Raw genomic sequence first — 15310 nt, forward strand, 5'->3', positions numbered from 1 at the left:
TTTATGCGTTTTCTCGCCCCCACAAGTGCGTATATTAACATTCTGACACACTGTAAAATGAAATTTGGGTCTGACTAAATTATAATTCTTTTGAAACAACTACACAGGCTCATCTGTATTTGTCGTCAATGCATGTTTAAAAAACACTAAAATGTTTGTATATCGAATTGGTTTGGAGTAGCCTATACTGATTAAAACATGTCGATGTATATGGTCGCTAGCATAATAATAAAACATTTTACAGCTAACAAGACGCAAAGTCTCTGCAGCACTGAAGTGCGTAGGCTATATACAGTAGATGTGTCACCCACACAGCGCTGTTTGTTTTTGAGAGGAGGAGAGAACAGCTTGTGTAAAGGGGGATTTGCCTTATACTACGTCATGGATTTGTCAAAGTACCGCCAATCTTTTCGCCTGGCCAATGAATCCAATGAGAAACTCCATCCGTTGGGTTCGCAGGCACGCCTCTAAAAGATCGCACCGCCTTACATGCCCATCTTGGACTGTTTTCACTGATCCAAGATGGGCTGTGTAGAACGTCACGTGTTGTTTGTTTTTTAAGCTCAGTCATTCTGAGCGAGGAGTTGTTTTGCGGCGAACTGATAGACGTTGCATTTGGAAAGAGAGCGGAAATCTCCAATTCTCGGATATTTAAGTTTTTCATCTCTTTTTCTACGGATGGATAACAAGTTCTTGAAACTAAATAAGTAAATTTTAAACGCAAGAATGGCAAGTCCGCCTCTTAAAGGGGGACCCGCGTTATCAAATGACAACAACATTCATTCAAACAACATCAGAAAATGCGGATACCTCAAGAAGCAAAAGCACGGACATCGGCGCTATTTTGTTTTGAAGGACCAGAGTGACGGAGTGCCTGCGCGGCTGGAGTACTATGAGAATGAAAAGAAATGGAAAAACAAGTCCGCTGCAAAAAGAGTCATATTCATCGACTCCTGTCTGAGCATAAACAAGCGCGCTGATGCGAAACACAGATATTTAATAGCACTCTATACCAAGGACGAGTATTTTGCTATTGCTGCGGAGAATGAGCAAGAGCAGGAGAGCTGGCACGCAGACTTAACCGATTTATTAAGTAAGGGAAAAGTGTGTGACAGCTCCGTTTCTACTTCGGCATCATCTCTGGTGGGCTTCGAGGAGGGAAACTACGGTATGATTACACCAGTGAATGCCGCGTATAAAGAGGTATGGCAAGTAAATCTTAAAGCAAAGGGACTTGGGCAGAGCAGAAATATCACTGGCGTTTACAGACTGTGCTTATCAAGTCGGACAATTAGCTTTGTGAAACTTAACTCGGAGGTGGCATCTGTGACACTGCAGTTGATGAATATACGCAGATGTGGGCACTCTGATAGCTTTTTCTTCATTGAGGTGGGGAGATCTGCTTCTACTGGACCTGGAGAGCTGTGGATGCAAGCAGATGATTCTGTGGTGGCACAAAATATACATGAGACCATTTTAGAAGCTATGAAAGCGATGAAAGAGCTGTCAGAGTTCAGACCACGCAGCAAAAGCCAGTCATCAGGATCAAATCCCATCTCTGTACCAACTCGACGGAACCTAAACAATCTACCCCCTAGTCAGACGGGGTTGGTGAGGAGGTCAAGGACGGACAGTACAGCAGCAACATCTCCTGTCCCCATATTTTCCTCTTGCCGAATACGCACAGCAAGTGAAGGGGAGGGTACCATGACCAGGCCTGTCTCCATGTCAATATCTGAGAATGGGAGCCCGACAACTGTTGGCCGGAACCACATGAGCAGATCTAACACAGTATCTGTGGGCTGCCGGACATCAGAACCATCACTGCTTCATCAAAGCAGGTCCATGTCCATGACAATGTCCCACTCACCACCATCTGCTGTAAGCCCACTAAATTTGTCCTCAATCAGTATGAATGGATCCATCTCATCTGCAGTATACAGACCCTCCAGCTGCAATGATTCTGTTTCTGGGTCACCCAACGATACTGGCTTCCTCTCATGTGACGATTACAGTTCTAGCCCAGGGGATGTGAGGTACAATCTAGCAAACAGGAGTGACACTCCTTCTTCTCTCTCCAGTACACCACCCTCACGAGAAGCCAGTGAGCTCCATGGTTACATGGTGATGGACAAACCAACACAAAACAAGATGTGGCCAAGTAATAGAGAAATGCTGGAGGTGGAGACATACCGGAAGAGGACATATTCTCTGACAACCCCTCGGCAACAGGTAGCACACTCCCATGTAGCCTCAGCGTCACTTGATGAATACATGCTGATGAGAGCTGCGAACAGCCACTCTGGACGGAGCACAAATTCTGCCTCTCCTAAGGTCTCATACCCAGAAGATTATGGGGACATTGAGATTGGCTCTAACAGTAATGTGGGTGATGATGGCTACATGCCTATGACACCAGGCATGGCACCTCAGGGTGCCAAAAATGATCACTACATGCCCATGAGTCCTATGAGTATTTCAGCACCCAAGCAGATCATTAACCCGAGGTTACATCCCCAGTCCACAGGCAGTGGCTGCACCACTAATTCGCCAAGCAGTGGATCTCTAGAAGACAGCGGGTACATGAAGATGTGGTCTGGGTCCAAGTTTTCTCTTGAGGGCTCTGATGGGAGAGCGGTGAGTGGAGAATACATGAATATGTCACCTGTTGATTCATGCGTCTCACCCACACCATCAGATTGTTTGCTGGGTCAGTGTGAACCAACACAACAGCCCTCCCCATCTCTAAGTATTCGCTTCAACAACCAACAACCTAAACGGGCAGAGGATGACCAGTATGTTTTGATGAGTCCCCAGAGCCAATATCCAACAGAAGAGGAAAACAGAGTTTTTGCCCTGCCCCCTCTCCGTCGCCCTGATGCCATAACACACAGAGCAAGAGTCAACAGGCCCAATAGGTTATCTCTAGACACTCTAAGGATGCTTCCAAGCATGACAGAACATCCTCTCCCCTGTGAGCCTAAAAGCCCTGGTGAGTACATCAACATAGACTTTGCTGCTACTACACAGTACTCTTCTCCCTCTATGGTTTCTGTGGAAAGCCAAGGGTCATTGTCCAACCTCAGACAGGGATCCCCCCTCTCAGACTACATGAATCTCAACCATAATTCACACCCTCCTAAACTGAGGGAAGCACTCAGCAGTCCCCTGGATAGAATGCCAGAGCTGGCTGAATGCCCATGCCCACATGATGAGAGGGCTTTTTTCCTCAATGAACAGAGGAAATCATCATGCCCATCTGGCACAGGTAACGATAACTACACTGAGATGAGTTTCAAAAGTGTTCAGATCTCACCTCCATTCCTGACTGAGAATGGTGAGAGTGTTTCAGTCAGCCCCACTAGCGGGGTTCAAAGGCTTAAATTAAGTGACCAGGGGGTTTCAACTGGAATTGGTGCTTTCTTGTTGGCTGCCTCCTCTGTAGACCCAAATGGAGGAGCAAAGGTGATCCGAGCAGACCCTCAAGGCCGGAGACGGCATAGCTCTGAGACCTTTTCATCCACCACAACAGTTGCACCTGTATTTCCTTCCTTTGCACACAATGTTAAGCGCCACAGCTCTGCTTCAGTCGAGAACATCTCTGTCCGAAGCAGTGATGGATCTGATGAGGAGTATGGGTCTCCCATGTGCAGAGAGACTTCAGCTGGTTATCAGAACGGACTTAACTACATTGCCTTAAACCTCATGGAGAAACAAGAGATGGGCAAATGTGAGCTTGTGGGCTTCAAGACTGGTGGTTGCTGCAAAGCAGGAATAAATGGATTACATGGAACTTCATATGTGTGTCTGGGATTCAAAGAGACTGCAGCCACTGTTCAAGGTGAGTTCAGATGATGTGATGTGCTGTTAGATTGGAAAGATGGCTGAAATAAACTGGTAAATGCAGCACATGGTTGATGTCATTGTGTTGGACAGTGTGGTTAAAAGTCAACTTTACAATTTTATTAAATGTCAAATCAAGTCAGCTTTATTTATATAGTGCTTTTAACAATACAGATTGTGTCAAAGCAATTTACAGTAATAAATAAATAGTGTCAATAATGCAAAATGAGAATAGTAAAACACACAATTTTCAGTTTAAGGCAGTTCATCATTGTATGTAATGTTAGTGTTATTGTAATGTTACTTAAATATTGCAGTGCTTCTACATAGTCACACACACACACACACACACACACACACACACACACACATATATATATATATATATATATATATATATATATATATATATATATATATATATACATATATTAACTATACTATATAAATGTTATAGTGTGTGTGTGTGTGTGTGCTTGTGTGTGTATAAACATTAAATGAGCAATAGCAGGAGATTATATTTGATTATATTAGAGTTTTATATTATGTGTTATTACGTTGTGTTATTCCTTTATAAAAATTTACTTAAAACTGTATTCAAATATTTTCAGTTGTCTCTTGGTAGCATATACTACATGTATGCTTGTATTATAGGAAATGTAGGGCACAACTCCAAATTAATCAGAAATTATACAAAAAGTAATTAAACAGAATATTAGGGCGGAACGAGAGTATTATGTAATTCAAAACATTTATTGAGGTTTGCACCTCTGGCTATTTATGTAAGTATATGGGGCGTTTATGGCGATGATAGGGTGTTTTTCATTCAGAGGAATTCCAGAGAAATTTGCAGCATGAGAAACGTGACTAGCTCAGTGTCCGCGCGCGGTAAACAACCCAACTGCGCAGGCACGATGACGCTGCAGGATAGAGAGGGGCGCGCGCCTGTTTATTTACCCCAAACGTGATCGACGCTGGGTTTTTACAGACTGAAGTCTGTTAATGATTAAAACTGTTTTAATGTTTGCAGGCTTTTGTATAAGCTGTTCTCAGATAATGGAGCATGCACCGAGGAGAGAGAAACGCTATTTCGAGGTTCATTTTGCTCACATGCGCAGCCGTTTTCATTCTGTGAGACCATAGCCTCGTCGATCCTTTTCCAAGAAACTAATCACCGTTTACTTGTTATCATTCAAACGATCTGTTATCATTTTACATTATATTCAGAATTTTATTATGCAATATTTACCCCAGCATGATGAAGCAAAATGCTATTATATTTCCCATTAACAGGGACACGATTCCCATATCAAATCTTCTTTACACATGACATTTCTTTCAGAAGTGCATGTGCTAATTTGCATACTTGAATCATATGTGGGTGTGTGTGAGATCGAATTGCTGTCACAAGCTGGAACAATATGCTGCTTTTAAGAGCAGTGCCTGGGGCTTTTCCATGTGCACATTGTTTTTGCATAGCACACAGAAGACAGAACATGCCATTTTCTGAGGCACGTACTTCACATCTGGTTCACCCATATTTCCATAATGCCTCAGTTAGAAGCAGTGTTTGGGCCCAAAATGATCCCCACTGGTTAAAAAGACCTTTCATGGCTGGTAGTTTTCAGTTCAGGCAGCCTGCAGAGTAAACATCAATCAGAGGGTTTAGTGCACAGCAGTTTAACTCTTTCTTGGCTGAAGTATTGAGCTTTGAGAATATGAGAGGGCAGGAAGAGGTGGGGGTGAGAGCTTGTTTGCATTTTGTCTGTGAAAATGAACATGTGCAGCCATGTCAGGGCTTGAATTTCGGTGCGGGAATGCGGGGATTGCGCATAATTTAAACCATTCCCGCAAGGTTAGCTTTTATAGTGCGAGAAATTCTCGCACAAATATATTTGCTTCATCTCAGAGCAAATGATTAAAAAATAAATTCACAGATGCGAGAAAAAAATATGTCAAATTGTCTAGTCAAATTGTCTTTTATTTTCGAATTTAATTCCTCAATCAGCGCTGTTCTGTCGATTTGTCCTACGCTGTCAGATTTTCCTACCTCCCACCAAAACAGTGGGTAGTACAATTCCACAACGAAAATTCTACTGTAAAGTTATGGTTTATTAACGTCTACACCTACCACAACCCTATCATACCCTTACAGTACTGCAAATACAGTAATTATGTGTTATATTCGCGGTTGTAGCTAAAAGGGATACAGTTACAGGAAACCAACAATAAATAATATTTTCTACCAATTAGATTGCGTTTTTGTTAAAGTCTACACCTACCCCAGGCCTAAACCTACCCTTACAGTAATGCAGATACATTAAATATCGTTGTTTAGCATGAGACAAAGGACGCGATATTGATGTGCGCGTGCGCAGTAAACCCGCGTAGGAAAATCTGACAGGGTAGGATAAAATGTCAGGACACCGGCATTTTCTGTCTCAGCGCTGAGCTCCTAGACAGTAAACGGCGGAGCCCTGGCTGCTGTAGACAGACCATTTGTTTCACGCTGTCAATGCAGCGGTCTGCGTTGCGCTGATCTTATTCACACTATCAAGTGTAGGTGCAGCATTCTAACATTTTGAGTCAAAATGAGCTGTTTGTGAAGAAATTATCCGCTTCCAAATTGTCGTTGTAATAACGAAACTGAAACATTAAAAACATTTTGCTCTTTATGGTGTGCGAGTGATAGAGCGCGGCAGCAACGAACCAACTGATCAGCTTACAGCGTCACAACATTGAATGCTCGGCCGAACAGCTGATCATAGCTGTACAGGGCGCCTTTATTATTTTTCATCTCCATAAATATATCTATAAATATATCTAGTAATAAAGTTAACGCAAGGGCTAGAAATCAATTAATATTTTGCTGATCCTTCTTGTCATCATGGAGAGCGCAGTTGGTTGCATGGCAACGACAGACGCCACGAGAGTGCAAGCGCTTGTGGAAATGAGACTGCGGCGCGCGCGCCCGAGCTTTCCACTTGTTTGAGCATGTGACTGCGCGTTTCCCCTTGTTTTCTATTCATTATGGGCAGCATATTTCCCGCGCGCACAAACACGGCTGGCTGAAGCGAAAGACAAGTTCGGATGATGTAGATCACGATCCAAAGAAAAAAGTGTCCGACAACGAAAGGCCGACAAGCAGCCAAACCGAAGATCCACAAAGAAATCTTACAGAGGTGAAGCAGTCAAAGGATAAATTTCAAACGAACTGGCTAAAAATTTACCCTTGGCTAGAAATTAACGATGGGATTATGAGCTGCTCAGTTTGTAAGATGTACAGCAGTCCACAATTTACCAGCCAATGCTACAAAACATCTACATTAATTAGACATGCCAATGGAACTGGCCATACAGCAGCTTTAAAAAGAAAGAAAGAAGCAGAAAAATCCAAAAATGCTATGGCTAATGCTATCCAAACTGCACAGCTGCAGGGAGAAGAGGAGCTCAAGGGGTTACTTAAAACTGCTTATCTGTAGATATTAATAAATGAACATGATTAAATTAGACCGATGCATCAAAAGTTATTCCCCCCCCCATAATCTTTAGATCCCCCCCATGTGACCCATGTAAGGGGGGAATTCCCCCCCAGTTTAAAAAACGAAATTCAGGCCCTGCATGTCCACGGGTTGGCAGAGCAGAAGAGGGAGAGCCTGATGGAAGTTTGAGCCATGTGCTTCCATCAGCAGGAAAAACAAGCCAGTTGGTTGTTTGTGGTTCGTTGTCAGGTAACGATGATGTTTCACGCTTGGAATGCCTGACTGGGTAAAGGTTCCTGGGAGAGGCGAATACTCGCTTGTTTTGGATTCACCATGAGCTTTAGTATTGTTCATTGCTCTCCACTCATTGCCAGGCTTTCATTTCACATACAAGGTGTTGACAAGAACTTGTTTTGCTGTGTATTAAATCAAAGAATGCCAGGGAATTTCAAACACAATGATGCTTTCACTTTTGTATTCAAACTGTGTTGCATTTATACATGGGTTTCTTATGTAGAAAAAATTCCAGACAGCTCAGGAGAAAATTTTATTTATGAAAAATTGTTATCATAGTTGCAGAGCAGTACTGGTCATGCCCCATCTGGAAGAATTCCTCACAATTAATATACTTTTGAACTTTTATTCTTCGTTGGTTGGATTATCAGTAAAACTTGATTTGAGCATAGGAGAATGTTTGTGAAATTGTCTTGGTAAATTAACATCCCCAAAGCGATGGCACCCTGGGGTGTTTTCTGTGTTACCTAATGGGTTTATTATGGTTCATAATATCCAATAATCTGAAAATGATGAGCATGTAAACATGGTCGGTGTATAATATGTTGCTCCCCATAAAAAAAAAAAAAACGTTAAATAAATTAAATATTTCGGAATACTGACATTTTAAAGAGGTACCTTTCAAAATAAGAATAATAAAAAATACCAGAACAAAAATAAATATTGTTCAAGAATTCACACATTCATAAATCATTTTCATTAATTTTTATTCTTTTCAGGCATTCTTGCCAAAAGTGTATTGTTTTGTAATATGTTAAAATTTATGATTATATGTAGAATGTCTCCGTATGGATTTGTAACACATCTCTGTTAATGTCCCTTACTGTTCTTGTAAACAAAGCTGTATTAATCAGTTAACACCTCGATGTAGAACATATGTAAAAGTTAGAAAGAAAAGAGAACTATCTTGACCCAGAATCTTTTTTGAGACAGTTAGACATAAAAAAACAACAACTTTTTTTGTACTCTTTTGTTCACTCACTCAACCTCTTTCACTGGAATCATATTTCTAGAGGTGTTTGTGTGCATTTGCGTGTGTGGCAGATGGCTGAGCAGAGAGGGGTGTGCATGTGTGTGTGTGCACCTGCCGCTCTGCTCACCGCAGGTCTGTTATCAGGCATGGCAGCAGCACAGACAATTCACTAATGACAGCACGCCATCTGCTTCTGCCCCAGGACAGTGGCTGGCTAGTGCTTGTCCCTTCAGCCTGAGAGGGGCAGGGGGTGGGGGGAATGGAGAGCTGGAGAACCTGTGTGATAGACAGAGAGAGATAAAGAGTAAAAGTGATTTGCAGAGAGAAAAGAAATTAGGAGAGATGTTTTAAATTTGGACAAACTTTTGTCCAAATGTTTTTACTGAAAAACTGAAACTAAAAGTTTTAATTTTGCCAAAAACCAAGTTTTGTGAATTCAGTTTGGGTCATCGGGTCATGGTGTCTTGTTTTCTGGTGATTAATTAAACTGGGAAAGTTCTTTGGAAACAAGTTGCATCTTGATATTTCAGCCAAACAAATGTTCTCATACGCTGTTGTAATTTTTGGTCACAGTGAAGTGTGCCACCCTGCTGACATGTTTACTTGTTGCTTATCCACATTGTATAAGAAACACTTACACAGTCAAAATGCAAAATCAGAGAAGTGCTAATTAAGTTACTTTTTTCAAAACATTTAATCAGAAATTGTAGATTTTCTTTTTGTATCATTCAACGATCAACTTCAAAATGTAACTACAACATGATTCAAATATAATAATTTTTATTGAAAACATAAAAAAAAACATCTGGCTAAAGAAAGTTCTAATCACTTGTTAAAATATTGTTGCAGAAAAGAAACAAAATTTTAATGCAAATATTGTACAAACTTAATTTAATTAAGTTCTGTTCAGAATATAGAAAGGATGTAATAGAATTTATATTCTAATTACTAGGGGAAAAAAGTGAAATATTTCTTAGCATTTAGTTAGGATTCATTTAGATTCATTTCCAGAGTAGATTCATGTCAGTCATCTTGGATGTCCTGAGTTCATTTTCAGCAAGGGTGAACTATTCCTTAATGGTGTGAAATGACACAGTTCATATAGTTGGCTGAATGTTAATGTGTGTGTAAACAGCTTGCAAGTTTTTGTGTACCTTTAGCACGTGGACAGTGAGTGTGCATTTTCTGAGAACTTAGTTACTATTTTACTACACTTTGAAAAACTAGAAAAATCTGTCCCTGTCTGTTTCTCTTTCACTCACTTGCCTCATGTCAAATTATAGACTAATTTATTACTATTTCCAAGTATGTTATTTATACTGTCTCTTAGATAATTATATAGATTCTGGGTTAATTACAACTTCACAGCTTACATACCACAACAGTGTAAACACCAGTCAATTACCATAGAAAAGTATTTCATTTATTTACTATTAATTACTATATTTTATTACTATATTTATATTGTACTATATATATATATATATATATATATATATATATATATATATATATATATATATATATATATATATATATATATGTGTGTGTGTATATATATATATATATGTATATATATACACACACACACATATATGTATGAAACATGTTTTATCGTAAAACAGAAGAAGCTTAGACCTCATCACTACTCTTTTGACTAGTTATATGAGTCTAAACTCAATATTTTTGCCATTTCTTAGTTTTTAGGAGGTGCTTAATATCAGTTCCCAAGACCTTGTAACTCTAATCCAAGCTCCAACTTTAAACAAGCTGAGATTTAAGCAACAAAAATTGTTAACCCAAGCAGTTCTCTCAGATTCTCCACCTCTGCAGAGCTGCCTAAACTAGGCCGGGATGTTCCCGCCTGAGATAGCCATGTCAACACTGTCAATGTTACCCACATTTAGCCAGGAGCGAGAGGAGATTACTCTTAGGGGAGAGTGGGGGATTAGACATTGTTCAGCGGCTTGTTTTGAGGCGGATGAAAGGAGCATTGACTCAGACATAGACAGTCATTCATGCAGGTTCAAAACAACCCTGTCCTCAAGTAGACATCACAACATTTCCGGGATAGTTCTGCGCAGCCTCATAAGCTTTCGTGTCTCTCCCGATTATAGACCTAGATTTTAACCCATCACTTTGGAAGGATATATTGCCCTTATTAAATCCACAGCTTAGATTGTTTATTAGAGGACTCCGCTGCCCTTTTGTTGCTCCACAGTTGTAGGTGTTGTGATATCGCTATCCAGTGATGCACAGTCTAGCAGAGATGCTATGTCATGCGTGCATTAAAATTAGCATTGCGTGACTATTTCCCAGTCCTGGGCATCACTCACTGCTGCCTAGAGCTTTCAGCCTTACACACTGCATTATAGGCTGCGGACATGCTTGTTGGTAGTATCATCATGCAAACCCTAAATCTCATCAGCTGAATAAAAAACAGGGAGGATAACTATTTAATTTATCTACTTGCATGCAAGCTTGAGCCTTTTGGTCTTGAATGGCAGTTGTAGTGTTGTATCCTTTCTGCTCAGTGACTCATTGAAGTTAATATACAGTATTATTATACATTGACCGTTATATTCTGTGAAATTTTCCGGTTGTGTGCATCTAATAGGAGTGTTTTTGCTGAGTGTGTTGCAGGGTAGGAAGAATTCAGTCTCACTTTCAGCTCAAATGGTGCAAACTTTACTATGATCAGATGCATAGATGTTGTTTAGGTTGTGTAAGAAATTTACATACTTATCTAATCCCCACTCTCAGCATCTTGGGCAGAGTTGGAAGGTATTTTTTTAATGAACTTTACCATTAAGTGAGGAAAAAAAAAAGAAAAATTGCTGTTTTGGCAGTAGCTGGTTTAAACAGATTTTTGCTCAGAGGGTCCAGTTCATTTGAATTGAACTGTAAAAGACTGTTTTTGGATAACTTTTAAGATGCTGTGACATGGTTTGATTTTTTTCATTTTATACAATGCAAGTAATTTTTTTTTTCTCTCAATACAAATAGAGCTTTAAAGATATTTTCTCTTGTTTTCTCCCTCTTACTTTCAGATTGAGCAGGAAGCAGATGTTACTCCTCCTGGTACCGAGGCAAAGTGGAAGCTCAACCAGTAACTGGTCTGGACTATGCTGCTGTAAATGAACTGTGACCTTTACACCTCATCCTAAAGCTGAACGTCAGTGTTTATTCCAGTGAGGCCACTTTAACATGCGACTTTTCAGGAACTGCAAAGCTGCTGCTGCTCTGTTGGTCACAAGAGTCATGAAACCTTCATGCCACTTGTATGTTTGAGCATTTATTATTGTTATTGATGTGAACATTTTGTTTCGGGGTTGTTCAAATTCAGAACAATGATTGGAATATAGTTTACCCTGAAATCTGTAATCTTTATTTACCTAACCTTAACAACTGTAAGGTACTTTTTGCCCTGTCGTACGAATAGCTACAATTGTGGAATTTAAGTAATTTTAAATGATAACGACTAAAAGATTTCAACAAGTCCTCTTTTAGGAAAAGATGTACGCAGTTTAGAAGAGATAAATCATTCAGAATGATTTTTTCCTCAAAATTGAATGTTCTCATATGACCAATCCAAAGCCTTACTCTATATATCTGCAAAATTGTGATTATGTATTTTGGACCTAAACAATCAGAAAGTTATCAGAAAGTTATCAAAAATAAAAGATATTTATTGTATTCACTCTATTTTATTACTCTATTTTATTAAATAATTACATAGTAAGTTGCTATATAAGAGTCCACTTTTGATATGCAGAGTTTCCTACCACTTAATCAGAGGTAGTTATTGCACATAATATTTAATAGCTACACAAATAGATATTATATTTATGACCAAATATGGTCAGTCTTTAACTCTTATGTTTCCTCAGATTCGTTGTCACTCTCTCACCTTGCCACATAAAACATGGCCATTCCCTTTTCCTCTGCCTCAAGTCATATTTAACACTTACCAGTTATATCATATTTATATCACAGTTACCAGTGAATTAAGTTAAAAAGTACATGCATTAGACATTAGGATGCACAGAAATGTTGGCTACAGAAAATCTGGCCCAAAAATGTCTGCCCCATGATTGTTTAGAATACAGTTAGTTTGAAGTAAATATTATATCGATCGATATTGACACTATGGAGCTGCATTATATATTATATTTAAATATTTAAACCATTTTGGAAACCAATATCTTATTGTAAAGTCACACCAATCAAAGAAAGCTAAAGTAATCATTTAAAACACTTTGGGTTTTCAGATTAGTAGATCCAGAATTTGCCAAGAATTTCTGTTCATTTCAGTGCATCATTACTAGACAACAGTTTAATGGTTGTCTGTCCTAATCCGCTCACATTGGCTCTGTGTTGATATGTGGCAGCGATGTCTCATTCAACTAGATTGTTACACATGACGCATCTGAATGTAGAGCACAAAACCCACTTACATTAGAGAACTGATTAGTGGGGCAGAAAGGAAATGATCACAACATGAGTCATTTTTAGCCACTGTCTGCTTTTCCCTGAATGTTGTGAACTAAATTAAAGCTGTGATGTGCTTAGCATGAAGATTAGCTCTTCATCAACGCAATATATTAGTGTCTTATATTTAAATATTAAGCAAACTGCAAAGAAAATAAACAAGAAATGCAAGATACTAAGCATTGCATTGGTGAAACATGCTTTTTTCATATCTCAATGAATCCCTTATCTAAAAACACACGTATAGCACATAGATGTGTTGATAGTATTTTTTTATTTTAGGTTTAAAGCCCTGAAAAGTAATTTCTTGAGGTGATGGTACATATTCTACTTGATTCTTGGGTAGGTCTTGCTTCTTAGGTAGCTTTCATTCACCCTTTCTATATGCAATACTTACAAATCAGATTAGTTTACAAAGTGGAACCAAATGTATAAATATTATGTTAATATATTTGTTAAAAGATTTTACAGAGATATTGAATTTATGCTGTTTCTAAATTTCTTTCTGCCAACTTTTAAAGCTTATTTTCTTTTGCTTTTTGAAACTAATATATATATATATATTCAACAGTGTTCTTGAAATAAAAATATCTATTGTTTGTAGGTATCAAAGGGTTAATATATTTTCAATATTTGCCAGGTTTAAATGAACGAGCTGTGTCTTCCATTGTAAAAATGTCACATACTGTTCATTGTTATCCTGTTGACAGATCATTTAATATATCCTTGATGAGTATTGCTTTTGTTTGTGTTGCAAAATATAGTCATATGCAATAATACGAATAAAATCATTATTTAAGGAAAATAACAGTTTTATTGTTCTTTATACGCTTTCTACAACAAATGTGAAGTATCAATAAAAAACCCAATGACGCACAAAGTATTACATAAACACCTACAATATTTTGCCATAATTCCCACCTCGTTACTGAAACACTGTGTCCCTAAGCTTGAGGGCAATAGAGGAAGGAACACACAGTTCATTCATAAACAAGTGGACAGATTACTTCCTGTGGAATGAGCAGGACAGAGGCAAATGTTTTCCTGTTCCTATCTTGATTCCCAGGCTCTCATTGACAGAACAGGATGCTAATAAATCACAGTATTCCAATCTGAGGAAGACTCTAAAGTCCAGTCCAGCTCCACATGCTTCCTATCCTCTGTTCTCGTCTGCAGGAAGCTAATAGATTTGTAAGACATCCTTCCTGCTTTCACTATACACCATACAGTATCCAGATTATTCATTTTACAGCATCACTTTTAGCTCTGTAAATGAAAATAAAAAATAGTAATGTCAGTGTTATGTGCTATATATGTGGAAGTATTTCTATAAAAGAAAATACTAAACTTTCAGGAAACATTTGTGGATTAAAACATTGTGGAATCCTATAGGGTGGAAATAAAGAACTACATATAGCTAGATCAGTGTGGGATTGACAGTCTACTTACATGAGAGTGTTAGCTTAAAGTTATTCTTTGAAACCATCTTTTGGAATTTTTGATATTTACTCAAGGTTTTAAGGCAAGACTAGATTATCAACATGTACTTATGCACATATACATTACTACCATAGCTGGGTAGATTACTTATGAATTGTAATCCGTCACTGATTTCAGATTACATGACAAAATTTGTAGTCAGTAATATAATCTCTTAGATTACACATTTTTGGTAACGTAATCTGATTACTTTTGGATTACATTTAGATTAAATTTGTGCTAACCCTCATTTGAAATCACATATATTGAATTAGCCTAATCTTGTACTTTTTTTGACCGATACAAAGAAAAATATATATTCCAAAAAATATATTTAATTCAACAACAAGAGCTTATTTGCAATGTGCAATGTATGGACAGTTAATACTTACAAAATACTAACACAATGTACCTTGCTGATAGTGTTTAGTAACACTGAATAAAATAAAATCACATTTTATGACTTTAAAGCATATTTGCTTAGAATTAAGTTAATTTAGAAAACCACTACATTACAAAAAACAATACTGAAAAACATGAAATTCACAACAATATCACTGCTAGGTCGAATATTTAATGTAAAAAAAACAACAACACTAGAAGTGAATATGCCTGTATCAATGAAAAACATCAAACAATAGCTAGATTGCAAACTTGAATTTTGAAAAAGTCTTAATGATGTTTCTGTCCATCTCAAAACATTTTAAGTGCATAGTAAAAATCAGGAAAAGACAATAACAACATTACA

At 38.3% G+C, this 15310-nt stretch overlaps 1 protein-coding gene across 1 annotated transcript; it reads left to right on the top strand.

Annotated features, from left to right (window-relative positions):
- Positions 1-515: 515 nt before the first annotated feature.
- irs2a (insulin receptor substrate 2a) lies at positions 516-13888 on the top strand. The gene is made up of 2 exons (XM_026204327.1): positions 516-3841; positions 11643-13888. Exons 1-2 carry the CDS (start codon positions 727-729, stop codon positions 11645-11647), a joined length of 3120 nt encoding a protein of 1039 aa, XP_026060112.1. The 5' UTR covers positions 516-726; the 3' UTR covers positions 11648-13888.
- Positions 13889-15310: the final 1422 nt, after the last annotated feature.

Source organism: Carassius auratus, chromosome 26 (assembly GCF_003368295.1).
Source record: "Carassius auratus strain Wakin chromosome 26, ASM336829v1, whole genome shotgun sequence".
In the NCBI taxonomy this organism is placed as follows: Eukaryota; Metazoa; Chordata; class Actinopteri; order Cypriniformes; family Cyprinidae; genus Carassius; species Carassius auratus.

Excerpts from the sequence above, each read along its gene's own strand:
- irs2a (XM_026204327.1), top strand. The coding sequence starts at position 727 with ATGGCAAGTCCGCCTCTTAAAGGGGGACCCGCGTTATCAAATGACAAC.